Raw genomic sequence first — 27,626 nt, 5'->3', positions numbered from 1 at the left:
CATGTTACTGAAATAAAATTAGTCAATTCTTATCAATTTTTATGTGCTGAACACGAATATGACAGTCAAATTGCAAAATTGGCTCTAGTTTTTTTGTAATCTGCAAGAAATTAATGTTTACATAACGAAATGCATTCCAATAGTAAAAGGTCAACTGTAATAGCCTACCTATAAAAAATCAAGTCATTGACTACATCTTAGATTTCTTCGCCTGTCTCTTGTACAGCTGTTCGGGAGCATCTCTGAGGAGTGTCCAGCAGTAGTCAGCCAGCATTGTAGTGGACCATTTTCCCTGGTATCTTTGTTCCACTGTTGCGATATCTTGATGAAAACGTTCGCCGTGTTCATCACTAACAATACCACAGTTGCTAGGAAAGAAATCCAAATGGGAATGAAGGAAGTGAATCTTTAGAGACATATTGCAGCCAAGTTTCTTATACTTCATCAACATGTCTTCTACTAGTTCCTTATAGTTTTCTGCCCTAACATTTCCGAGGAAGTTTGTAGAAACTAGGCGAAAAGCATTCCATGCTTGTTTCGCGTCACCTTCCAGCAAGTTGTTGAACCGGTCATCTTTGAAAAGCTCTCGAATCTGAGGACCCACAAAAACTCCCTCTTTAATCTTTGCTTCGCTGAGTCGAGGGAATTTTTCATGCAGGTATCGGAATGCTGGCAAAGTCCGGTCAATGGCTTTCACGAAGTTCTTCATCAAACCTAGTTTGATGTGAAGGGGTGGTAGCAAGATTTTCTGAGCCTCAACCAGAACTGGGTGTTGGATATTCTTCTCTCCAATGGCTACATTCTGCCTGTGAGTCCATTCCTTCCTCATGTAGTGCATTTCCCTTGCTCGGCTATCCCACTCGCATAAGAAACACATGTATTTTGTATATCCTTGCTGCAGTCCCATTAAAAGGGCAACTACCTTCAAATCACCACAGAGGTGCCAGCTGTACTTGTTATACTCAATGGAATTCAGTAGCTGCCTTAAGTTATCGTATGTCTCTTTCATGTGGACAGCATACGCTACTGGAATAGATGGAAGAATGTTTCCATTGTGCAAAAGCACAGCCTTGAGACTCAGTTTCGAAGAGTCCACAAATAGTCTCCATTCTTGTGGGTCATGAGTGATTTTTAAAGCATTCATGAGGCCCTCAATATCGGAACAGAATATCAGATTACTTTCCTTTCTGAAGAAAGGCTCCAATTGCTGGTGGCGCTTTCGATATGCATTAATTGTGACATCTTCTTCTAGAAGATTCCATTGTTGGAGTCTTGATCCTAGCAATTCTGCCTTGTTCTTTGATAAGTCCAAATCACGAATCAGGTCATTTAGTTCTTCCTGTGTTATTCTGTGTGGGGTTGATGATGCACCACAGTGAAAATCTGGATCACTGCATGCTGATGGACCAGGGGAAGAACAGGTCGACTCACCTTTGTCTTCGTCAGATGAATCAAGAGAATATTCTGCTGGAGGTTCTGGAATAGGAAGTCCCTCACCATGTGGAACTGGTCTCAATGCAGACGGAATGTTTGGGTAGACTATTCTCGACTTCTTTCGCTTCGTTATTCCGCCGGAAAGAGGAGGAACCAAGCAGAAGTAACAGTCATTTAGGTGGTTGCTTGGCTCTCTCCACACCATTGGGACTGCAAACGGCATTGATGACCTTTTGCAATTCAACCACTGTGAAAGCTGTGTTGTACATGTAGCACAGCATATATGCGGAGCCCAAGGCTTGTCTTGGTCACCAACCTTGCATCCGAAGTAAAGATGATATGCCTTCTTCACTTGAGAATTGATACTTTTCTTCTGGTTGGCAAATGTCACTTCCCCACAAATATAGCAAAAATTGTCCGCGGTATTAACACACTTTCGAGGCATTACTGTTCTTTATTGTACGTAAATGGATAAAATAATAAGTTTTATGTAACAGTAGCTTGAACTGTCTCGCACAACGTCTAAAATATTTTAAATGCTGAACCTATCTGATTGGGCTTTATATAGTACACTGCTTACGTCAGCTTCAGCAGCCGCCTGGCATTAGTATAATAGGCCTACACATGTATAGTACACTGCTGACGTCAACTTACTTCAGCAGCCGCATGGCATTAGTATTGCATTGCATCAGAAAATGATGCAATCAACTGTGGATGATGTGAGCATGATGGTATTATGCAATGTTACATCATTATTCCGGATGTTGCTGCAGTCCTACTGGAGAAATTTACACAGTGAAACATAGAAAATGAGGTATATGAATATCTTCAAAACGAGAGCCAATACAAATTTTTCAAGGTTATATTCGTGTTCGGCACACCAAAATACTACAGATTAGGGCCTTTTCAAGTCAGTAATGATTTCACTGTTGACCAGTGATATCTGTCTTTCTTTGGCTTATATAGTAACAATAAATCATTTTAAGCTATAATGTCATAAATAATGAAGCAAAATAGTTCATATTGAAGTTAGAAAAGTTGATGATAATTGATTTTCACATTATTTCATTTGTTTTGTCAGGATCCAGATACACTCTGTGCATTCATAGGCTTCTGCATAAATCCAACAGTCCATAAGGTTATTGATGCCCCACTTCTGACTTTGGCCAGACCAGTTTCAACCACCAAGCTACAGTCAGATTCAGTTAAACTTGATATTTTGTGTCCAGTCTGCCATCTTGTAATGGTGGAACTGGACCAGATGTTGGGAGAAAAGGCAACCAAGGTATGGAACAAAGTGCTTACCATGCATTTTTAAATTGTGAGTAACCCACTGCTTATGTGCCCTTTCACTTACTTGTTCCATTTTTTAGAATTTAAAAATATTCCTTAGAGTGTCTCTAAATATAGAATTTAAAGACATTTTGGTCTGTTGTTTGGCCTTTATGCCTCAAACAAGGCTAGTTTAGGTCTTTAGACTACTATCACAATTAGATATGATATACCTTAGCAAAAATTAGAAATGTAAAGACTGCTAGTAAGGGTAGAAAACATTGTTGATCATGTCAGATTCGTTTATCTGGACCTAATTTGCTCTGTACATAATTTAATATACAAATAAGCCCATGGTATGTACAAATAAGGAGATTTTAGTTAGAATGCAATTTATTTTGAGCACAGACTGAGAGATTTTCAAGATGTCCATTATGGCAGCCATATTAGAAATCAGATCAGCAGCATGTTCATTTAGGATTAACTAGTCATTGCAAGAAATCCTTTGGTGAAAATCCCATGTTGGTGTGGCCATCTATTTGCAAGGAGAGGCAGTAAAAATATTTTCAAAATGGCTGTTATGGTGGCCATATTGGATGTCAGATTGCAACTGTTTTCAACTTTGACCAACTAGTCTTTTGCTGAAAATCTCAATTAGTATGACTTTTTATTCAAGAGGGGTAGTTATAAAAACATTTTAACATGGCTGTCATGGTCGCCATAGTGGAAATCCCAAGCAGCAATTTTCGAAGTTGCAGTAGGGATAAGAAACTTGCACTAAGGGAATTGATGGCAGATGATGAATGAAGGACCATCCCATTAGCTCTTCTGGTTTATCACCAGTAGAGATAAAAGTCTGGAGAAGCGTCATTTTCTTTTTATGATGACTTTCATTAAGAAACAAATTAATGTGGAAAAAACAAGAAAGGAATACGTGATATGGTGGAACTCATACAACCACCGTGTGACAGGACATGCCTCAAAATTAAATGCCTTTAGTCTAATGACCACAAAACTTGTATCTTACAAATGTAATTAATTATGTTTTAACTGTTTATGTTTTTGGGGACTCCCATATTTCCAAGAAGTGTACAACTATGGTACAGTGATCAGGAGCTCTTTACCTCAAAGTCTTGTATGATTAGTTCCACTGATACATTGTTATATTTTCCATGATACCCGGTAACCATTTTAAACAAATCATTCAGATATATTTCAAAGATAGCCGATAAAACATAACTGGGACATTTGCGGATGAATGATTTGCCATTTATTACTGTCAGAGTACATTGCATTTTTTGTCTTAAAAATATGGATAAAGGTAATTTTAAAAAAGTTCAAATTTGTCAAGACAGGTTTAACAGAATATTTATTTACCTCAAAAAAAGGTTTGCTAAGGTATATTATTTGGACATTTTGGAATCAATGCAAAAACCAATTCTGGCTAAGTATATACATTGATGTACTTGGGTCATAAAAACATGTACATTTTACCAAACATGTATCATAAAAGTATATCCAAAATCAAGATAAACAAATTTGAAATGTTTAAAATTACTTGAGTCTATAAGTTGGTCCTGCTGTCAGTTCTCAGTAAAAGAAAAGTAAACTGTAACCAATGCATTAACTGTTGTCTTTATGCAGTCTGTAAACATGTTGGGGAAAAATATTATTTAAAAAAAAATATCTTCACCTATAATTCTGGTTATTTCATATGAATATGTTTTATGTCAGAATCATGTGTTCACTGTAGCAGAAACATCAATTCTTAATTGTTAATCATTACTGACAATGCTAACAGACTCTAATTGTCATATTTTTATAACATGGTCCATGTGCAGAATGAATCTATATTTTAGTATTAGGTTATTCACACATGCCTTTATAGTATGTAAAAATGTGACCATTTTTGTCACATGTGGACCACTTGAAATTTCTTTAAATGGTTCTGATTTTAGTCTGTATTGTGTAGCCAAACCTGACATCATAAGCATGTGCATATGTCCTGTTCAGATTTTTTAACCTCAATTGCAATTTCAGACAAAGCCTAATAGTACCTACCCCTTATTTTGAGAAACAATTGGCAGGGCTGTAAATGGGTTCCATTGGATTTAAAATTTACTGCCACATATAAAAAATATAATTTCAGGATGAGATCAAAGCAGCAGTGGACAAGGTGTGTGACCGCCTCTCAACCTCTGATTTACAGAAGCAATGTGAAGCACTTATTCAGCAGTATGAGGATGCCATTATTGATTTCCTAGTACGGGAGCTGGACCCATCTAAAGTCTGTGTCTATCTTCGCCTCTGCTCATCTCAACTTAAAAATGGTAAGAACCTAAGCCATTGTAGAGGAGGGGGTATGTAGGAACCCTTGACTCAATCTGTCTGTCACACAATCTTATTAACTGCACTTTTTGATAGCTTACCATGAAACTTGGTAAATATTATAGTCACCACCTGAAGATGTGCATGTCAATAGATTACTTTGCGCCTGCAGTATTTAGCTAACCTGGCCAAAGTTCAACGAGTTTATGATATGAACTTCTGTGTTTTGTCCATCAGCCATCCATCAACAGTTACTCGCAAAAACTAAAGAGGTTTCATTTCTGATTTTGATTTGGTTTGTAAGCATATATTATCAACACCTGGAATGAATTCAGGAATGAATGACATTATTTCAGTAATCCACTCATATCAATGAGGTAGGTCATCTTGCATTTGATTGGCTGAACTTATGAATACTCCAGAGGCAATATTTCTGATTAGATTCTGACCTGAGTTGATATATAAGGTTATATCCACTAAGTTCTTGGATGAGCTTGATTAGGAGCAGTTTTCATGCATATTAATGAGATGATCTTGAATGTGATTGGCTGAGCTTGTGACCACTGTCAAGGCCATATTCTGATCAGATTTTGACCAGATTTGGTATGTAAGCTTACATCATCACGATCTTGAATTATTTCCATTATGAGCAACATCCATGCATGTTAGTTAGGGGATCTTGCATCTGATTGAATGAGCTTGTGAACACTGTAGAGGTCATATTTCTGTCAGATTTAAATATATTTAATGTCAGATTTAAATATATTTAGTATTAAGCTTGTATCATCAGGATCTTTGACAAGTTGGATTATAAGTGGGATCCAAATGAGGTGGTTTTAATCTAACCTGCAACTTTTAAATTATGAGTCCAATGACTTAACTATTGAGCCACTGCAGCTCTTGGTGGGAATCTCAGTACAGTAGTTTCAAAGTTATGACAAGGGATGGGACCCTGAGGAGAGAAGTAATGACAGACCTAGTAATTCATGTTGACTGAACAGATTAATTCCCCTTACAGTGTAAACCAAGTTTGTTCTTTAGGGATGGAGCTATGTTTCAGAGTTTTGAATCAGGGGGAGGGGGAAAATCAGGAGGGAATGCAGATGGTATAAATGACATTATTTTTGTGCTGAGAAAGTGATCTGCTATAAATGGTTTGCTTTTGCTAAACAAAATAAATTACAATAACATTTATTGACAGTGCAGCATCTATATGCTCAAGCTTTTTCTTTCCTCTTGACAGTTTCAGTACATATGTGAATTTACATTCACAACTTGACACATGTCAACTACCCGAGTGAAATTTGGGCCACTTGTAACAAGAGTTGTTGCCCATTTTGATAATCAGTTGAATGTAGTATACGACAGAATCTTGGATCCGCATGAAATGTGATAATTTTATGGTCATCTGGAGACATGCATTGCAACAAATCATTACTCCAACAAGTTTTTGTAAGAGTTATTCTCCCCCCCACCCTTTTTTTGTTGTTGCAGAACAGGAGAATTGTATGAATACAACTGGTTCAAGCTTTTGATGAATTGCTGTGATATGTATCATAGTCATCATCTGCAGATGTGCATATCAACAAATTCAAGTTATTGCCCTTTTTGGATTGCAGCTGGATGTAGTGTATAACAGAATCATATTTTTAGAGTTATTGCACTGAATGATAGTATTTTTTGAATGCAGCTAATCTCACAATTTGTAGCAGAGTGCCATGAATGTCTGTACATGATAAAAGGTCATCATTTAAAGATATGCATATAAACAATTTAATATCATTCATATATTTCCTGTCACAATTACATAGCTTAGCTTTTGTGGGAGGGAATTATCCTCATCCATTTAATATGAATTCTTCCATGGAGTGAACATTCCAGAAATTTCTTTTAAGATCAGATGAGTAGAACATAGACCCAGTCTCTGACTGCTCAGGCTCATGTGTTATAGCCATCATCTTTCTTTCGGATATCATTTATATTTGCTCTTTTTAAAATCTCGGTTGACTATTTTGCCTTCAGCCCATGTTTAAAGCACACATTTGGCATCTGACTGTAGTTTTCAGTATTTTAGAGTGTTGTACCCTCAGTCCTTGAATGTTGTTCCTTGAAATTATTATTGTATTCATTTTGCTTCAGATCTGAGTTAAGTATTGCTTGTGTTAGTAAATCATGCTTCACCACAGGTAGTATTCACATCAGTTATTATAATTACAATGAGCCAACTTGCAATGTCGCTTTTTTTATATTATTTTGCTGGTTTCACTTTACTGTCATCAATACCTAGGTAGAATACTGGAATTTTAGATAATGTCTGATTACAAGTCTCACACCACTCATTCATTTTCATTATACCCTGCCAACAAGTAAGGTATTCCTGTTAATACGTAATCTACTATGATCATCAAATTTGAATATTGTTCTTGTTTTAATACATTTTCTTTGCAGAGCAATATTTCAAAACTGGTGAAATGTGAGCATAGTAAGGTCCCTTTATACACCACCCCACCTGCCTGCCTTTTACCAGTTACAGGTGTCTGTTCTGCTGCCTATGGTCATATGAGGTTTGTGATCTTGCAGAGAAAAAATCTACCTAAAAGGGGAAGAGGAAATGGCCTCCCTTCCCCTCATCTGAACTCTCAGGATTCCTTTGCTGAGATCCTTAGATGTTTGAGAGGAAAGATTAGTTCTTCATCTCAGAAGGGCATTCCTTGATCTACTAAGAGCAAGTAGTGCCCCTTGCCTAGTGCGGAAGGAGCAGTACATCTAAGTCCAGTGCCCTTTGGCAACAGGCAGATCAGGCCTTCCAGAGAGAGGAGGGTTGAATATAGCCCTATAGGATCTGAGGAGAGGTCCTCTATAGATCACAGTTGCCTGACCAATCATTGACTGGTCATCAACCAGTCACTGGTTAATGGCAAGATGGGGACGGGGATTGGGTTGAGATTGGTAAACTACCCTTCCCTTTGATCCCTCTTAATCCCTAGGTATTTGGGGACATCCACTTCAAGGAAGTGACATGTCTATCTTATTTATGCTATGATGGACATTAGGGCCTTTGCCTTACAGCAGGGTTGATATAGTGCCTTGCAGTCTAACATAACCCCCTCACCATGTGGAGTCCTAATGGAAGGAGAGATGCAGGTCTTCCCACCTCCCCTGATGCTCCAGGAAAGTTGAAAGATGTTCTTATTCTCCTGCCAGATCTGTCACAAACAACATCTTCCTTATTCACCATGAGGAATTATGGGATGAGGCTCCTCTTACTCTCAGGTCTTCCCTGCACCAGAGAAACATGGGGTCGCAGGAGTGAGAGCAGGACAAAACATCCTGTTAGTCCTCATGGACTCTCAGGAGTTTCATGCAGAACATTCTGAAGTGATATCTCCTTTTCCCTTTTGTTCCCCTTCCTCCTCCCGCTTGTCAACCCAGGTAGTGGAGGAAAACCAGATTTGATCTTTTGGCAAGGCAATAAATGGAGTTTGCTGTCTTCTACGCTAGGATTTGAGTCCCCACCCCTCATGCATAGAAGACACAAAATATTCTCTCCAGATAACTTCTTCTTCTTCGTTAGCTTCTGCTGAGATATGTTGTTGCTCCCAAACTCCATCATGGAAAGGAACCTTTCTCACAGGTTTAGTAAGGGTCAAGAGAAGTGTAAATTTGGTCAGCCCAGCCCCTTTTTTATTGAGACCTGTGGTCATGGCAGCTAGCTACAGGGCACACACCAATGCCTGACCTCTTAAGCTTCCCACCTTGGATGCTGAGCATCACAAGTGGATATTTCCACAGGTACCTGCGCCCACCTTCCAGCCAAGACATTGGAAGCCTTAGAATTTAAGGCTGAGTCACTGACTCCAGCTGAATTACAGCATGTGCTGGAGGAGGTTGCCTAATCATCTGTGCATGCATTATCCAAGTCCATGGTACTGTCGGTAGGATCTGGACACTTTGAAGCTATTACTGGAGCACAGTGAAAACCAGGAGACTGCTGCCCTGGAAACAGAGACTCTTCAGAGGGCTTATTCTGTCAATGATTTCTCAGGACCTGAAAGACCAGGAACACTGGTCCCTCGCATCCTCATCTGGCCTATCAAGAAGGCTAGGAAGAGGAAGCAGGGTCATCCTGACCACCTGTGGCCATCAGTGAAATTCTTTAAAGCTGTGCAGCCTCAGTTCAAGAAGCAATCCCAATTTAAACCTCAATCTTGCCCATCATGGAGAAAAAAGATGGTTAGACAGGGTCACAAGAAAGGCCTAGGGAGAAAGTTTGCAGGCCCTTCTTCTTTTCCAAATGAAAGAGCAAGGAGATGGCACCCAAAAGGATTTGCTTCCTCCTCTGCAGTTTACCCTTCTGTCAATTTCCATTAATGCCAAACTAACCCTTTTTTCAAGAAGTTTGGTTGAGTATAACTTTGAGCAGCTGTAGCTAGCTAGGCAGATGTAATGTTTTATGAACTAAGAGGAAGAAAATGGTGCTATGCACTAGGTGACCGCTCTGGTGGCCTAGTGGTTAGAGCATCCGCCTCAGATGCAGGAGGTCATGGGTTCAATCCCTGGCCGAATCATACCAAAGACTTATAAAAATGGTACTAAGAGCTGCCTCGCTTGGCACTCAACATTAAGAGGTTAGTGTTAGGGCTGGTCAGCCTGGTGTCCGGATAATGTGACTGGGTGGGACCTCATGCTACATGTCTGCAGCATGATGCCCTAGTTACAGATGTCACTATAAACTACCACATTGCAAACATTGTAACCATATGACTGAAAAATTGCTAAAGCTACATTAAAAATCCAAATCACACACACACACTATGCACTAGGTGAAAATTTACCCGTAAGGGTCCATCCGGCTGCAAAATCTTGTGAATGCAACTAGTCTTACAGCTTTCAGTTGATCACCATGATCACCATGGCATTTTGTATGGTATCCTCTGAAGATGTGCATATAGACAAATCACTGTGCTCTAACAAAGTTTGTTGAAGTTATTGCCCTTTTTGTCCTGCAGCTGAATTTTGTGTACTACATAATCTTGTAAATGGAACTTGGCCTGCATTTTTTATGGATTGATGTGAAGCTTGGTACATGTATTATGGTCATCATCTAAAGTTTCACATTTTGACAACTCTTCATGTACAAAAGTATGAGCTGTAAAAGTATTGCTGTGACAAACAGTCCTATGAACACCGAGGTTACTACTTCTGCTTGTGCTGTGCTTGTGCCATGTAGAACACTGAGGTTACTACTTCTGCTTGTGCTGTGCTTGTGCCATGTAGAACACTTCTAATGAAAGGCCTCTCAATCCATGTACAAAAGCTTGAAAGTTATTCCACCTTAAAAATAGGAAGTAAACCCAATAATTTTCTAATTTTTTCTTGCTCATTTCATTTGATGACAGTGTCTTTTTTCTGTTATAGAGTCATACATTTTTCGTACTCACACACATTGCAGCCTTTAGTCATGGGTCCATAGTGCATCATCACAGATTGGAGTAGCATTATTTTATGTGCAGGTATTATGTGTGCTTTAATAGACTCAAAAGTAAATTGCTGTATAATTTCCACATACAGGTAAGTTTTCTGTTTTCTGTTTTCTTTACATAGCCTAGGTTCTAGTCATAGCATATAGTTGTACCATATGTACTGGCTTATTAGGTATTGTCAAACTGCAAGTAACAAAGATCCTGATCTGCCATAGCATAATGCGACTGCAGACGAGGGTATATGTTTTTTGTTCTACTGATTACTCCCAACAGACTGCACAGACCCTGATCTGCCTAGGTATTATGTGAAGGCGGATCTGGGTCTGCAGTTTACTCTTGAACACATCTTATAAGTGAGTATATACAGTAGCTTTGGTGACTTGACCAGTATTGGCAGCAATATGACCATTTGTAAAGGCAAGTTCATGTTAGAATTTATTTTATTACATCCACTTTGTAAATATTAACAGCAGCACTTCATTACTTTTTTTCTGGTACTGGCAGCCACATGGGCCCTTCCATGAGAGTTTTATCATCATCCTTTTTTTCCATCAACAGCCAGATGTACAGTTTCGGCTTCAGTTGACTTAATAATCAAGAAGGGAAAAATGGCACTTATAGTGCTACTACAGATAGATCAAGTTTCTGACCTCTTGGTTGCTTACAAGTACTGGACTTCAATTATGGCAGACTTTTCTATTTGCAGCAACACTTTCCAGCAAATTTTATGAGGTGGATCTGTAAGAATGATTTTCACATGGACACCCCAGCAGTAGACAGAGATATTGGCAGTGTTGAAATGATACACAGTATTTGAAGTTTTTTAATGACACAGAACTGTTGGTGTAGAATGTGATAGCAGTGGGTTCTTTGTTGGACTTAGTCTCATTGACAGTCTTCCAGCAAGCTGAAAATGGTTTATAATCAGTAAAGGCAGATGCACTACAGTGAGAGATCAACAACCGTCTCCAGAAAAAGGGCAGTAGAGATTGTTCATAATGTAACATCATGGGGTGGGGGGTGGTAGACTGTTCCTGGTCCTAAAGGCTTATGGCAGTTTTGATTGGTGATAGATCTAAGCATCCTCCATTGTTATATTTGTGCTCCATAGTTAAAAATGGAAACACCAAAGTGGGTTTTAAAAATGCTGTTCAGCATGGAGACTTCGCTATCAGTGTAGTCCTGTAAAATGGATATCTACATCAGTGTAGTCTTGTAAAATGGATATCTACATGTTCCAGTTCATAAAGCTACCAGTAAGTTCCAGCTGTTCTCTTTCAGGGAGACAGTTTTCCTTTTTGGGCACTCTCATTTTGACTTGGCTCATGGGTCTTTACATGTTTAATGGACAGAGTAATGGCCAATTTCAAGATCATCTCCATAGCTGTGACAGCCAGGAACCTGGATGGCATTCTTCAAAAACGCCAGTTGAGTTATATTTTTTGGAGCAAGACATGATATCCCTTGTTACTTTCCTTCTCAGCCTTGGATTCCATGTAACAAGGTAAAATCCGAGAACATGCCAACTCAGCATTTTATCACTTTGGGTATGGAGTTCAAAACATGTGTAAAAACAGAGTACGTCTCCCATAGTAACATGCACTGAAAAACAGTTCAATGATGGCTTCAATTCTTACACAGGAGAGTTTCTCAGCCAAATAATTCCTTTGCTTACTGGGCATAATTAATGCAGCAGCAGACCTTTTCTTCATGGGTCATTTATTATTATTTTATGAGACCATCGCAGATGATTTTATTCCTTGGCCCAACCAATACTAGTCTTCATGTATATGAGGTTCTGTCTCAGAAGATGGGAAGAACCTCAGTTGACTCATGCTGGGTGTTCTCTTGAAGGTACAACCTTCAGAGATGATGGCTTCCTTGGTTCACCTATTTCTTCCTACTTGCTGTAGTGACTGCAAGCAGAATCAGTGAAATACATGCCTTGTCAATGAATATCAATCAGGATAGGTCAGTGTCACTGCCATGAACAGGTTTCTGCTCATGGGATATCAGTCTTTTGTTGTAAAACCTCATTCTATCCCGGACCCTTCTTCTCATGATCTCTGATGTAGTACCTAATAACAACAGAGCAGATGCATTGACAAAGACCTTCATCTATTCTCTCCAGTGAAAAGGAAAGGAGAGCAGGCATTCTCATCCTGGATGAAATGGTTATCTGCTCCACATATTGAAAATTAACCCAAGATCACATGAAATTGCTTTGCATTTTGGCTCATGAAGTTAGGGCAGTTCAACAAGCATTGCATTTGAATGAAACTGTTCCCTAGCTGACCTTGAGTCGGAGCTTAGAGTAAACTTTCTCAAGCTTCTACCTGTGTATATATATATTGTTTAACTCCTGGTATATGATTTGATTAAAAAAAATTAAGTTTTTATTTATAGCTGTAAATTGTACAGAATATATTTTTTGCCTACATGACCTGAATTTGTTAAGGGCCATAATATTGCATAAGCTGTATAAAAAGATGTTTCTAGAAGAATTCATTAACTTCCCATCGGTTGGGATAGGTCACTTGCTGACAAGTTTGATGCAAAATCAGTAGTGTGATCTGTCACATGGAATCTATTGCAAAATATAGTTGCAATAGACGGTGTATATAAAGAGAGGACTGAGCACTCAGTTTCATTGCGATTTTGGATTCACTCACATTTCTTGTGTTCCTGTTGTAGGTCTGCAGATATGTTTTATGTTGTACTTAGATATTAAAGAGAAAAAGCATTTGTTTGGACAGTTCATTGGAAATAGAAAGTGCTCATTATTTGGACTGTAATATTCTGGAAATATTATAAATTATTCAGAGGAATTCTGGACCACACCATTTTGACAACATCATGGTTCTTTGAGGACCAATGCATTTCTGGTTTTGAAATTTAATAGAAACTTTACATTCATTTAGGACTTTCATAGACCTTTATAAGGATTAGTTTGGATTCACTTCATGATAGTTCCTCTCACATTTTTATTTTAACTTTGATAATTAAATTGTTTTGTTGAGTTTTACAAAACTTATTGGTTTTGCGTGTTTTTTTCTGTTACTTGCTTTATGACCACAGAGTCATAACGTACCTCAGAGATTGTTCATCCCAAAGAGCTCTGCTTGACCTAGGTTATTCAGCAGCTTCTTAAAGACAGTTTGATGATTTCCACTGGATTTGTGCAGGGAAATTTTTCCCTTGCATAAAATATGTGCCTTGGCATATGGAGTGTTCCAGCCAGGTTATCAGAGATGCTCCCAGGGTGCATGATCATGTGATAGTGCAAAATTTGTATGATTCACACACTTGAAAAGCTTTGGTACACAATAAGTCCTGCAAATTATTTTAAGTTGTACATCCAAAAATGTAAAGCAGTAATACAAAAATTTCTGTTATGATAAATTGAACAAGACTCTAAAATAAATTCAAAATTATAGATATTTTTTTATATCACCATACCTCTTCCACTCCAGTGTCTGCAGATGTGCACTAATACAAAGGGATACATGGAAATCCTGCCAATTACTTATAACTGAAACGTGTGTCCTTTAGGAGTTCTGCTATTGATACCCTTATTTTCATATGCACATATGCAAACTTTGGTCCATTTCCAGAAAGTGAAATCAACCATGGCAAGACTTACTGATTATATTCAATATGAAGTTAGTGGTGGCGGAATGTGGAAAGTGGACATAGGTCGGTGGTGGCGAGAAGGTGAAAAGTAAACAAGAGAATGAAAGAAAATAGCATAGTTTCTTGCAAAATGGAGGACAATATGTCAGTAGGAATGTCAGATGCCAGGTTAGATTTATTGCCATAAAAAAATGGCTTATACAACTAGAGGAAAACGGTTGAAGATTGTGACTTTGATAGAGTCCTGACAGAGGCAGATATTTAAGTGTTAGATAAATATTAAACTGTCTGTTTTCTGCCCCCCCCCCTTTTTTTTCTCTTCTACTTCTCCCCTTATTGTGTTGACAAGGGGCTAAGTTATAGCAGTGTTTCCTGAACAATTATTTCAATTTTTGGTTGCAGTTGGTGATGACTTGGACTGTGAACTCTGTACAGCAGTTGTTGATGCAGTGGAGAAGGTCCTTAAGGGAAAGACAGAAGTATGTATACTCCCAAAATAATACAGGACTGTATTGAAAAAGGAAACTCATTTGGAAACATAACACTAGTTATATTCTGTAAAAATGTACCATTTAACAAATAAGACTATGTTGTCATTCAAACAATAAATGTATTTTGGGATTGAAAATAAAACCCAGTAATTTCTTATTGTATATACTGAACACAGAAATTTACTGTGTAAAGATTTGTAATTCTTAAAATCTTTTTTGCCTTTGCATTTTCTTATCATGCATACACTTTTTTGTGTTCTTTTATCAAACTTTGATTTATTTCATTAATGATATGAAAAATTCTTCACCCCAAGATTTTGCTACAATCAAGTTCTAGACTAAGAACATCTATTTAAATCTGGTGAATTCATTATTATGAAAGGTCAGCCAATTTTTGTGGAATTTATAGTTGTTACAACCTCTAGTTTAAGGTCTTGCTCCCTTCCCCAGTCCTTAAGTTGAGATACCAATAAAAACTTTCATGTTTGGGAAAACCATGAAAATAGATGCTTACAAAAATATATGAATTCACTGTACATTAGAACCTTCTGGGGACCCATGAAATGTGTACAATAGAACCCATGTGTAAATAAACTTCTGGGGACCCATCAGACATGCACATCAGAACCAATATATAAATGTGTACATGGAATCCAAGTGTAATGACCCATGACACATGCGCTTCAGAAACAATATGTAAATGTGTACAAAGAACCCAAATGTAATGAACTTCTTGGGGCCTATGAAATGTATACATCATAGCCCATATGTAGGGAACCTCTGGGGACCCATGAAATATGCACATCAGAACCAATACATGATTAACTTCTGGTGACCCATGAAGTGTGTACATTAGGGTCCATTTGCAATGTTCTTCTGGGGACCGATGAAATGTGTACATTATAACCCATATGAAATGAACTTTGGGTGACCAATGAATCTTGTACCTCAGGATCAATATATAATGAACTTCTGGGGACCCATGAAATGTAGAATTTATTATACTTCACATAGACAAAGATAGACTACTGGAAGAAATTGTTTTAAGGTGATTATCATTTTTTCTTTTGACTTTTGTAGAAAGATGTTGAAGCAGATTTGGAAAAACTGTGTGACTTCTTTGGACAATACAAAGCTCAGTGTCAAGCATACATAACTGCTTATGGTTCCTTAGTTTTGAACTTGCTGATTCAGCAAACGGATCCCAAGTATCTCTGTGGTATTATCAAGTTTTGTCCTTCCAAACTCCAAACCCAAGTAGATGCAGCAATCATGAAACCCATATATGTACTGCCAATTGTTTCTGTACCTGAAGTGTTTGCAACAATTGTGAAACCTGATCAAGTACTTCCAATTGTTCCAGGACCAAAATATGGTAATGGAAATCCCTTCTGGCTCTACCTTTTGTCCTTATAGTTTGATCTTTCTTTTTTTCTCCAATGTATATTTGCTTCTCTTGGTCTGCATGTATGCATGCTCATTGTAGCATGGTCACATATCAGCAGGTGTATAGGGTGCATGTGTGTGTGTTTGTGCATGTGTGTGTGTTTGTGAGCATTCATGCATGGTCACACACATGCACATGTGTGTGCATGCATGACTTTTACAAAATAGACATTTATTTACTACAAGCATGCCTTTGTCACAGTATGGTAAAATGTGGTAAATCTGTCCCATCCAGACATGTTTAATTGTCTCCATCTGCTGCCAGAGTTGTATCCCCATGGTTTCAGTGTCAAGTGTGGGTATATTGCGCTACCCTCCATCTGTCCATCAATCCAAAACCCAGTCTTCTGTTCATCAGTCCATAACCAAGTTCCTTGTGTCTATCAGTCCATAACCAAATCTTGTGTCCGTCAGTCCATAATAAAATCTTGTGTCTATCAGTCCATAACCAGATCACATTATTTCCTTCAATGAATAACAGATCTCATTGTAAACGACTGGGTGAAGATTCACAAAACTTAGTAGCTCTCTTTTTTCACTGTATTATTCTTAAGTTAGGTCCAAAAATTTCAATTCCATGACATTTTGAAATGTTTTTAAACCAAATTTTGTGTATGCTGTCACAGCAAGAAGATAAATCATGGGTTTAATGGATTCTATGTTATGACCCATAGGGTTTCACTAAAAGACTTCTTGTAATGTGAAAGGAAAATGGTGCCCATATGGTGTGCTGTATTCTTTGAAAATTGTTATTGCTACTCCTCCTGAATGAAAAGTCATATCAGCATAGAGTTTTCACTAGAAGGCTTATTATGATGTCCAATTGGTCATTGTCGTAAATGGTACCACCAGGGAATCCAGTATGGTCAGTGCATTGGCTGTCTTGGAAATCTTGGTATTGCCACTCCACCTAATTGGATGGTCATATCAACATGGGATTTTCACTGAAAAACTACTTACAATGTCTAACTTGTCTGAAATGAAAATGGTGCTGATGTAACATCCAATATGAACACCACAGCAACTGTCTTGAAAATATTCTTGTTGCTACTCCTGAGTGGAAAGTCATAACAGTAGGTTGTTTGACTTCAAGACTTCTTATGGTGTCTAGTTGTGATGATTGTATTTAATATCATTGCTATTCCTTGGTGAAAAAGACATCAGCATTGTTTTCAGTAGAAGACTTCTTTGGATGTCTAATTAGCACTAAATGGAAATGGCAACAATTTGATAACCAGTATAGCCACCATGGGAGTCATATTGAAAATCATATTATTGGTACCCTCCCTTAATGAAAAGTCATATTTTCTAAAGCGTTTCATCTGAAGATAAATTATGATATCTACTTTGACCTAAATGAAAATGATGTCAAACTAACCTATTAATAGCAGCCATAATGAACATATTGAAAAATCTTGTCACTCATTCCCCTGATTGGATTGTATTATCAACTAAAAATCTTCTGATGATATCCAGTTTCTCCTAAATGTAAATAGTGCTGATTTTAATTCTAGAATGACTGTCATAGCCATAGATGGTTTCAACACTCAGCAATTGAAAAGATACTGTCCTATCTTCAACTCTTGGAAATTCTATTTTTGGACTTTTGAGTATCATTCCCACTGAGGGAGTCTTCTTACAGTTATTTCCCTTTTTGCCCTGGTTGTAAAATAGAATTTTTTAATGCAAGTTGTCTTACATTTTGTTTTGGGATTGATGTGGTATTTGGTATGTATCATGGTCATTATCTAAAGGATGCACAGTTTGACGACTCTTCATGTAACAAGTATTGCCCTGGCTGACTATGAGCTGTAAAATGTATTGCCCTGATTGACTATGAGCTGTAAAATGTATTGCCCTGGCTGACTGTGAGTTGTAAAAAGCATTGCCCTGATTGACTGTGAGATGTAAAATGTATTGCCCTGGTTGACTATGAGCTATAAAAAGTATTGCCCAGATTGACGATAAGCTGTAAAATGATTGCCCTGGTTGACTATGAACTGTAAAAAGTATTGCCCAGATTGACTATGAGCTGTAAAATGTATTGCTGACTGCAGGTACTCTTCTAGTTTTTAGTAGATTGTTTTGATACTTAGTTTATTTGTTAGTCATGATCGGAGTGTGTATGTTGACTAATCATTGTACTTGCCATTTTCAGAAGAGTTCTGCACTTTTTTGACTATAGACTCATCTGCATCATGCATGTGGGGGTGGGATGTAGGAGAGATAGAGGTATATTTCAATGAGCACACTATTCACCATGTTTGTACAAAGATCACTGCTTGAATTTTCTCCCAGTTTATTTATAATTTGAACATTGTTCAAGCTGTAGTTCTTCATATATATAAATTACTAATATCATTTTTGTCATTTCTTCATCAGCATGTCAGATTGTCTGTAGTAATGTTTAAATTTTAAGAGGTTTTGTCAACGTTTTTGAGTGTCTTGCATCATTATAGCAATGTTTGCAAGTAAAACAGTATTTTGTTGAACAGCTAATGAGTATTTTGTAAATGTAATATTTCATTTTTATTTCAAATTTTGTTTGCAGTTGGTGATGACTTAGACTGTGAACTCTGTACATCAGTTATTGATGCAGTGGAGAAGGTTCTCAAGGGGGAGACAGTAGTATGTATACTCCAGGACTATATTTAAAAAGGAAAATCATTTGGAAACAACACTAGTTATATTTGTAAATATTCTGTAACAAATGCAACATTTAACAATTAATGATATGTTATTCAAACACTAAATGTATTTGGGTGGGTGGTGGGAAGAAATAAAAACCAGTTATTTTGTAATATATATTCTGATTATTGACAAATTGATTCTGTAAAGAAGATTTGTAATTTTTAAATTCTGAAATGTGAACATCTGGACCGATATATATTTAGAGTCAGAACTTTCTTGTGTGTAGATTATCAGAATAAGATCTTGTTATATGTAGATTATCAGAATCAGATCTTGTAGATTATCGTAATTGTTTTGTCTTTTTCAGGAATATGTTCAAGCAGAGGTGGAAAAAATTTGTGATTTACTGGGAGTATACAAGAGTACATGTCAAACATACATAGCTACTTATGGTTCCTATGTTTTAAACTTACTGATTCAGCAAGCAGATTCTAGGTTACTCTGTAGTCTTTTTAGGGTCTGTCCCAGCAAACTCCAAACACAAGTAGATGCAACGATCATGAAACCCAATGATGTACTGCCAATTGTTTCTATACCTGAAGAGTTTGCAGCAATTGTGAAACCTGATCAAGTACCTCCTATTGTTCCAGGACCAAAAGATGGTAATGGTAATTCCTTCTGGCTCTACCTTTTGTCAATACAGTTTGATCTTCTTCAGATGTTATTTGATCAGTACTTTAGGAGTACTACCACTTTGATCAGTACTTTAGGAGTACTACCACTTTGATCAGTACTTTAGGAGTACTACCACTTTGATCAGTACTTTAGGAGTACTACCACTTTGATCAGTACTTTAGGAGTACTACCACTACCTCGCAAATCCAGCCCTCCTAGCTAAAAGTTTTAGGTATTGGAGTTAAATATTGTCTGGCCACATGTGGCAGTCATATTTATCTCCTCTTGATATAAGGCTTGTTGCCAAATTTTGTGAGTACCTCAGTTACTACTACTTGTTGTGCCGAGCTGCATGCTCTCTCCAGTTGAGAGAGACCTTGCAAACTGTTTGTAAGCTGTAAGACTGATACGACATGGGTTCAATGGCCATTTATCTCTTCTGGCTACATATAATCAAGAATGAGGTGAAAGCAAGCCAGTTCAGATATTGTCTTGCACCATGAAAGTAAGGACCAGTTCTGTGGATAAAATATTCTCTAAGCCATCCCAGCCTAAAGAACGACAGCATCATGGAAGATAAAATGGCACTGTTCCACCATATCTACCTGGCGTCAGAACCCTGGCGCTCTTGTGGATCAGCATAGAGTGCCTAGAGACACCAAAGGAACCCTATGCCCCAGTACTCATACAAGTTTGAATCTGTCAGTCTAAGGGAGGATGTGCTTTGTGATAGCCCGGAAGTTATCATATCCAATTTGGGATGATCTGCTTTAGTGAATCTCCACCAGTGCCATCGCAAAATGTGCAAGAGGTATTGGCATTGCCACATTCTTCTAGGGATGACAGAGTTTGCTTACAAGCTGTATAATCTTTGCTGTAAATAATAATGCCTGCTAGACCTAACAAGAGAAGGCCTTTTGAGCATCAATCAAGCAATGCCTGCTAGACCTAAAAATATCTACTAGATCTAACAATGTCTACTTGACCTAACAAGAGAAGACTCTACCATTTGAGCATCAATCTAACAATGCCTGCTAGACCTAAAAATGTCTACTTGACCTAACAATGTCTACTTGACCTAACTCTACCTTTTTAGCATAAGTCGAAGAAGTCTTTGCCTGTTACGCTAGTTTTGTCCTGCTCCTTCATAAGCAGCTTGGTCCCAAGTTCAGCATCTGTTGATTTGTTAATCAAGAAAGACAAATGTATGTTCAAGATCCCACCACAGTCTGGTTGAGTAGCTGACCCATTGGGTTGATTACACATACATTTACAGGACCATTGTGTCATTTGAGCTTTCTTTTTGCAGTAAAGCTTTCCATCAAGTTTTAGTATGAGATTCTATAAAACACACTCTCCATTGTTCCACATAGATACCCCAGTAGTAGAAAGAGACATTGCAGCCTTGGGGATGTCAAAACCATCCTTATTGTAGATGGGATGAAAGTCCTTTAATGATACACCACATTTGGTCTGGAGTGGCGTGGCAGTAGGCTCATGTGGGACTTAGTTTCAGTGGCAGTCTTCCAACAAGCAGATAACAGATATCCTATCCCGCCATAACTTCCACTGGACATGTATCAGAGTTTGTCTTTCAGATGCTGCAGGTACTAAACAGCTGCATAGAATATTCTTGCCAATGACATAACAGCAGCATCAACTCTTGCCAATGACATAACATCAGCATCAACTCTTGCTAATGACATAACAGCAGCATCAACTCTTGCCAATGACATAACAGCAGCATCAACTCTTGCCAGTGACATAACAGCAGCATCAACTCTTCAGCTGGTGGAAATGGATGCATTGCTGTCTGCTTCCACCTTTTTAAAGGACCACTGTAAAGACAAGCTCTGTCGTTCTCTGGCAACTTCCTTTTCAAAGGCTTGGTGGAGGAAATATATAAACAAGCACACTAGGAAACAAATCTCCCACAGACATAGTCTAATAGACAGAGGAGATATTTTCTAGGACACAGCTGACAACGAAGCATTCCTACTGTGAAAAGGTCCACAGGTCTTGAGAACAAATGTGGACAAGAAACATTGGGAAGGGGATTTGTTCATGTCACAGTTTCTGTCTGTGATAGCCTTCATACAACAAGAAACAACAATATTCTCATGCCACCCTTTTCAGATATCATGGTGAAGGGAAGACTTCTATATTTGCTCTTGAATGAGACAGAATTGCCGTGATCAATTCACCCAGCAAGTGGTTTCAGTCTTGGTATCACATTCAACACCCCTACCCCATTGTCCATGGTCTCTTCATTCCCAAGGACCCACTTAACGCAGTACTGCAATGAGAAATCAATAGTACTTTTTCAAGACTGTTCCTTGTCCTAGAGGCCAGTGGCACTGTTTGACCAGTCATAGATCTAGGCACTCTCATCCATTTCATCTGCACACACCATGGTTTAAAATGGAAACACCAAGGTGGGTTTTAAATGCTGTTCAGGAGGGAGACTTAACTATCATTGTAGAGCTGTAAGATGTGGATCTACATGTACCATTTCACAGATCTTCTTCAAATTTCCTGCAGTCCACCTTCAGGGAAAGTTTCTCAGTTTCAGGCACTCCCATTCAGACATTATATTTGTGGGTCTTTGCATGTATTAAGGAGAGTAATGGCTCATTTCAGGACCATCTCCATGTCCGTGACATCCAGTTACCTGGACAACAGTCTTCACAGGTACCAGTTATATTTTAAATCAACACTGAAATCCTTTGTTACACACTTCCTCAGCTTCGGAGTTGTCAACAAGGAAAAATCTGATGCCAACTGAACATTTTGCCCACTTGGGTATGGAGTTCAATACACATCTGACCAGATTATGTCTCACTCAGGAATACACTCTGAAAAGCAGTTAAAAAACAGCAGTTTCAATTCTAACACAGAAAAACCTCCTCTCCAGAGAATTCTTTCACCCATTAGGGTTACTCATTGGATCAGCAGATCTCACTGACCTAGGTCACCTGTGTATGAGGCCATTACAAGTGATACTGTTGTCTCAGCAAAGGCCAAAACTTTGCCCCTTGACAGAAACTGTACCATTTTTCATACATATGAGGTCCCATCTCAGGATATTGGATAAACTCAATTGGTTTACATTGGGGGTTAGATAACAGCTTCTAAAGTTAATGGTTTGTACAGACGCAAGCACAACGGGCTGTGGTGCACATCTCATTCCATCATTCCAGGAGGATAGTGTACAGTAGCTCACTCAGGATCATCTATTGCATAGAGATGAAAGCCATACAAAAATCATTTCATTCTTGGCAGAAGAAGCTACGTGGAAAGGGCAGTCCTATCTTATCCAATAACTAGTATGGTGAATTACATCAGAAGGCAAGGGGGAATCAGATCCCAGACCGTGGCATCGTTATTTGTGATTTTCTAAATTTGTGTCATCAGTCACAAATCCAGATATAAGTTTATCATATTCCAGGCAGAATAAACGTTTTAGTAGACTCACTGTCCCAAAAGAATCAACTAATATAAACAGAATGGTAATTTCATCCTTTTCTGTCATCGACCACTGTTGGATCTATTTGTGTCAAGAAGGACTGGTTAGTTAATGCTCTTTCCATAGATGGAATGGCTTGGACTCTTATGCTTGTCCTCTGATTCCAAAGGCAAGAGAATTGGACTGTCATCCTGATTGCTCCTCTCAAATGGTAAAAGTCATGAATAAAGGAATCTAGCATGGGAATTCCAAGGAAAAAAAGTGATATTACTTCTTATTTATCTGAAGCAACTATGATTGCAGGTATCCATAGCGGTTGAATCTGCACATCTGGATTATGTTAAATAAGTCCTCAAATACAAACAATTCTCAACAAGTGGTGTAGAGAATCAACTGAGTGAGAAGGTTGTTCTCTTTGAAAGCTTATGAGGGGGAATGGAAACATTTCTCACAAGGTTGTGCGCATAAACACATTTCTCAGCTTAAGGCATCAATAGCTGACTTCTTACTTTGGCTCTTTGATGAGAAACAGATCCACAAACTGATACATTGCATCATTGCAGAAGAGAGGACATAAGACAAAACAAAGACCTCTCTGATCTATCAAAGTTTGATTGCCACCCCCAAAGGCACTGGCACTTGGCCCAAAGTGGAATCTTTCATGGGTGCTAACTTGACTATAATGCAGCTTTGAAATAATTGCAGGAGCTTCATTAATTCACATATTTTGTAAGACCTGTTTCCTAATCATATTGGCTACAGCTGGCAGAAGCAGCCAGATACATGCCTTATTGGTTGACCATATACTAGTTTTACAGTTTTGACATATGGGTCATTGTCATTATTACTTACGATGGCCTCTGCTTTTATTGTTAAGCACAAGCTTCTATTCCAGGGCAATTGATCTTTTGTGGTGAAGCCTCATTCTAGCCAGGACCTGTGAGAGCTCTGATGTGGTTCCTGAAAAGAACTGAGCCAGTGCAATGAGGGAGATCCTGTCTCATCTTACTGCAGAGAGGGGGAAAAGATGATATTGGCTCAAGCTCTGTTGTCCAGGATATGAGGGGTTATACATTCATCTTATACCCAAAATCAAATGAACTTAGGCCTTTTGGCTCATGAAGTTAGGGCAGTCGCAACAAGTGTTGTATTCAAGTGAAACTGTTCCCTACCTGACATTATGCAAGGTGTGGTGTGGAGGTTGTAGCATGCTTTCACTAGCTCTTACCTCAATTTCTTTCATTGCAGATGGCTTATTTAGATCTAGTGGAACCTATCACTGCAGCACAACAGACTACCATTCTGGGTTGTTTGGCAGTTTCTTAAAGACATGCCAACTTTCTTTGAATTGTGGGAGGGAAAATTTTCCCTTTCCAAAAATGCATCATTGCACATGGAGTCTATGTTCCAACTGCATTCTTATTCTAGAAGCTGTATCACATAACTTAGGGGACCAGAGATGATTTTTCTGGGGCAAGGGAATGTAACTCCCTCTACCTCCTACCTATTCTCCTGAGGCAAGCATTGGCAGCCTCTTAGAATTGCTGTGTCAGGTATGCTCACTTGTAGAGTGCTGCATGCCAAGTCATATTTGTCCCTTTAATTATTGTTTTTAGTACAAAACTATAACCCATGCCATGTGCCTTTCAGAAGAGTCAGGGAAGCCACCATTGGCATGCATGCCACAGGTTGCCGACACCTGTCATAAGGTATTATGATTGGTTAACATATTTGGAGAAGAAACCAATTTTTTTTGTAGTAAAATGTTTCTTCAAAAATACTTAACCCCGTCATAATATGAATGGACCCTCTCAGAATGTCCAAAGTTATATCTTGCTAGGAGAGCATGCATTCTGCTCCAGTAGTAACTGAGGTCCACATGGGATTGGGTGCCAATTCCTTTTTCAAGGGGTGATTAGTTGCTAAAAATGTTTAGCTGTTGGTGGGGGGGGCTGAATTTGTGAGGTGGTGGTATTACTCCTTAGGTATTATAAAGTAAATAATACTGTAACAGCTTTTTTTTATAGAAATATTAGGTTTTATCATGTTTGCCTCTGTAGTCCTAATTGTCAGACAACAATAGGTGTGAATGTCTGTGTGGGATGTGGATGTGTGTGATTGTTACAAAATAGACACAGATTTGCTACAAGGGGGCCCTGAGTGGCCAAGTGGTCTGAAGCACTCACTGTTACAGATCACTGCCATCTCACCTGTCTGCATGGGTTCTAATCTTGGGCTTGGCAAATGTGGGTATGTGAGAAAGCTTGCCAGTAGCTTCTCGTGGATCGGTGGTTCTTTCTGGGGTTTTCCCAGGTTCTTCCTCCACCATTTATACTGGCCACCATGTGTAGCCTATCTTGTGCTGAAAAATGGAATTAAACCTTAAATTAACAACAACAACAATTTACTACAAGTGATGTGGCTTTGTCACAGTATGGCAGAATGTGGTAAATATGTCCCATCCAAGCACGTTTAATTGTCTCCATCTGCAGCTAGAGTTGTATCCCCACGCTTTCAATGTCAAGTGATGGTATATTCTGATACCCTCCATCTGTCCATCAATCCATAACCAAATCTTGTGTCCATCAGTACACAACCTAATCTTGTGCCAATTAGTCTGTAACTAAATCTCCTGGTGTCCATCAGTCCATGACAGAATCTTTTTTCAATCAATCCATAAACAGATCACCTTGTTTCCATCAGTCTATGACCAGATCTCATTGTTTCCATCAATCCATAACCAGATAACCTTGTTTTCATCAATCCATAACCAGATCTCCATGTCCTTCAATTCATAACCAGATCACCTTGTTTTCATCAATCCATAACCAGATCTCCATGTCCTTCAATTCATAACCAGATAACCTTGTTTTCATCAATCCATAACCAGATCTCCATGTCCTTCAATTCATAACCAGATCACCTTGTTTCCACCAATCCATAACCACATAACCTTGTTTCCACAAATCCATAACCAACTCAATTTGTTTCCATCAATCCATAAGCAGATAACCATGTTTCCACCAATCTATTACAAGATCACTTTGCTTCCATCAATCTATAACCAAATCTTCTTGTAAACCACTGGGTGAAGATTCACAAAACTTGGTAGTTATCTTGCCTTTATATATTATTCTTGATTTATATCTAAATATTAGACATTTAAACCATTTTATTATGCAGGAAGATAAATTATATGTTATATATATTTTATGTTATGACCCCTTCGACATTGTCAGGAAGGGTAGGGTGAGTAAAGGGGTTGGAATAAATAAATAAAGTGACAAATCTGAAAGACTGAAAATACTTTAAAAAAGACATGATACAAATGAATGTGAGGCATGTTTCTTTGTAGACTTTGAATTTTTATAATTATTCATGTATCAGACAAAATATATGGGATGGGATGCTATTACACCACCATTTATTTAAAGTATTATCAACCAGCGTCTACAAAAAGACGGAGTAATCCACAATCATTCTGTCAATGTTCAGAATCAAATAATTTATGGCAAATGCAGTCAGTTTGCCAGTCAGCAGATGAGTACCCATCCTCACCTTTCAAAAGTAATTTTCTTTTAACTACTTTTTCCAACAAATGTTAAATTCCAAGATAATCTCTTTGAACAGGGAACCCCATTGGAGCCAACAATCTTGAGTGTGATGCATGTCAGCAAATGCTTAGCCTATTGGAGGAATTTGTAAAGAATATGTCTGAGGTAAATAGTCTGACAGCTTTGTATCTTCTGAAAAATTGTCATCTGGATTGTAGGAATTTGGGAGGAAAAAAAATTTGATATCAGAATTAAACCAAGTTCTTTAATATTGTATTTCAGTTGAAATATTTTTCTTTTTATCCAATTTGCATAAGCATGGTGAGACATATTATTTTGACTAGAAGCTACAGCACTGTTTTCACCATTAAAGTTTGTGCAAGTTACATACAGGAGGATACATCTTCCTGTTGATGCATGTGAAAGGGACACTAGGTTCAACAGAACATGCTCAGAAGCAGGCAAGCAAGCAAATTTATCTAATAGACTTAAATTGTTTGCTTTGTTTGACCATTCATGCCATGTTTATAGCTTATAGCGTTTCTATTTAACAATCTAATTTTTTGTGGAAGTTATTTAGACTTGTTTAATAGGAACCTTTTGATACCATATTTATTATCCTTTTTAGCCACTGTATGCCATATATATGACATTATGTATATCTATATTATGCATATATATCTTCATAATAATAATTACATTTATGAATATTACTATATATGAACACAGATTTGCACTTTATAGAAGAGATCATTCATGTATTAAGGGTATAAAATTCATTATTCATTCACAAATTTCAAGGTTGAGTTGTACTTCTGATTTTGATCGCAACAAACATTACATGATCTGATTTCAGGACAAGAGTTCTTCAGAGATCAAGAAGACCTAATTTCTGATTAGCTAGTGTAAACCACCTGACCTTGCTTACAGTTGATATTATTCTAGAATCAATGTGATACTCACTTTTATTACATCTTTACTTTGCTTATAAGAGATGAATTGTGGGGAATTTGGCATTCCTAGTATTAATATCAGTCTTGGAAGAATTTTAGTTGTTTTAATTGAGAGGAGTGATAAATTTAATTCAATCATTAATTAGAATTACATAGTGCTCAGATTACTTGACTGCACAGGGGATCACAAAATGTTGTCTTTATACTTTATAGGTAAATGGTCTTTTATACACTGGTATGTCACATAAGTAGATTTGAAA

At 37.9% G+C, this 27,626-nt stretch overlaps 1 protein-coding gene across 2 annotated transcripts in view; it reads left to right on the top strand.

Moving 5' to 3' along the window:
• LOC149802580 (uncharacterized) overlaps positions 1–27,626 on the top strand; it is a 139,416-nt gene that overhangs the window by 67,772 nt on the left and 44,018 nt on the right. For both annotated transcript variants that reach the window (XR_016420062.1, XM_089951852.1), the window contains exons 14-20: positions 2,516–2,719; positions 4,856–5,036; positions 14,553–14,629; positions 15,722–16,016; positions 18,639–18,715; positions 19,086–19,380; positions 26,490–26,578. Coding sequence is in view for 1 of the 2 variants with exons in the window: in XM_089951852.1 (XP_089807978.1) it covers positions 2,516–2,719; positions 4,856–5,036; positions 14,553–14,629; positions 15,722–16,016; positions 18,639–18,715; positions 19,086–19,380; positions 26,490–26,578 (1,218 nt within the window). In the remaining variant the exon portion in view is untranslated. The remainder of the gene's footprint in view (positions 1–2,515; positions 2,720–4,855; positions 5,037–14,552; positions 14,630–15,721; positions 16,017–18,638; positions 18,716–19,085; positions 19,381–26,489; positions 26,579–27,626) is intronic.

Source organism: Sinohyriopsis cumingii, chromosome 3, assembly GCF_028554795.1.
Source record: "Sinohyriopsis cumingii isolate HCF-2022 chromosome 3, ASM2855479v2, whole genome shotgun sequence".
Classification (NCBI taxonomy): Eukaryota; Metazoa; Mollusca; class Bivalvia; order Unionida; family Unionidae; genus Sinohyriopsis; species Sinohyriopsis cumingii.
Note: the sequence above shows the minus strand (reverse complement) of the source record. Positions and strands in the feature narration are given on the sequence as shown.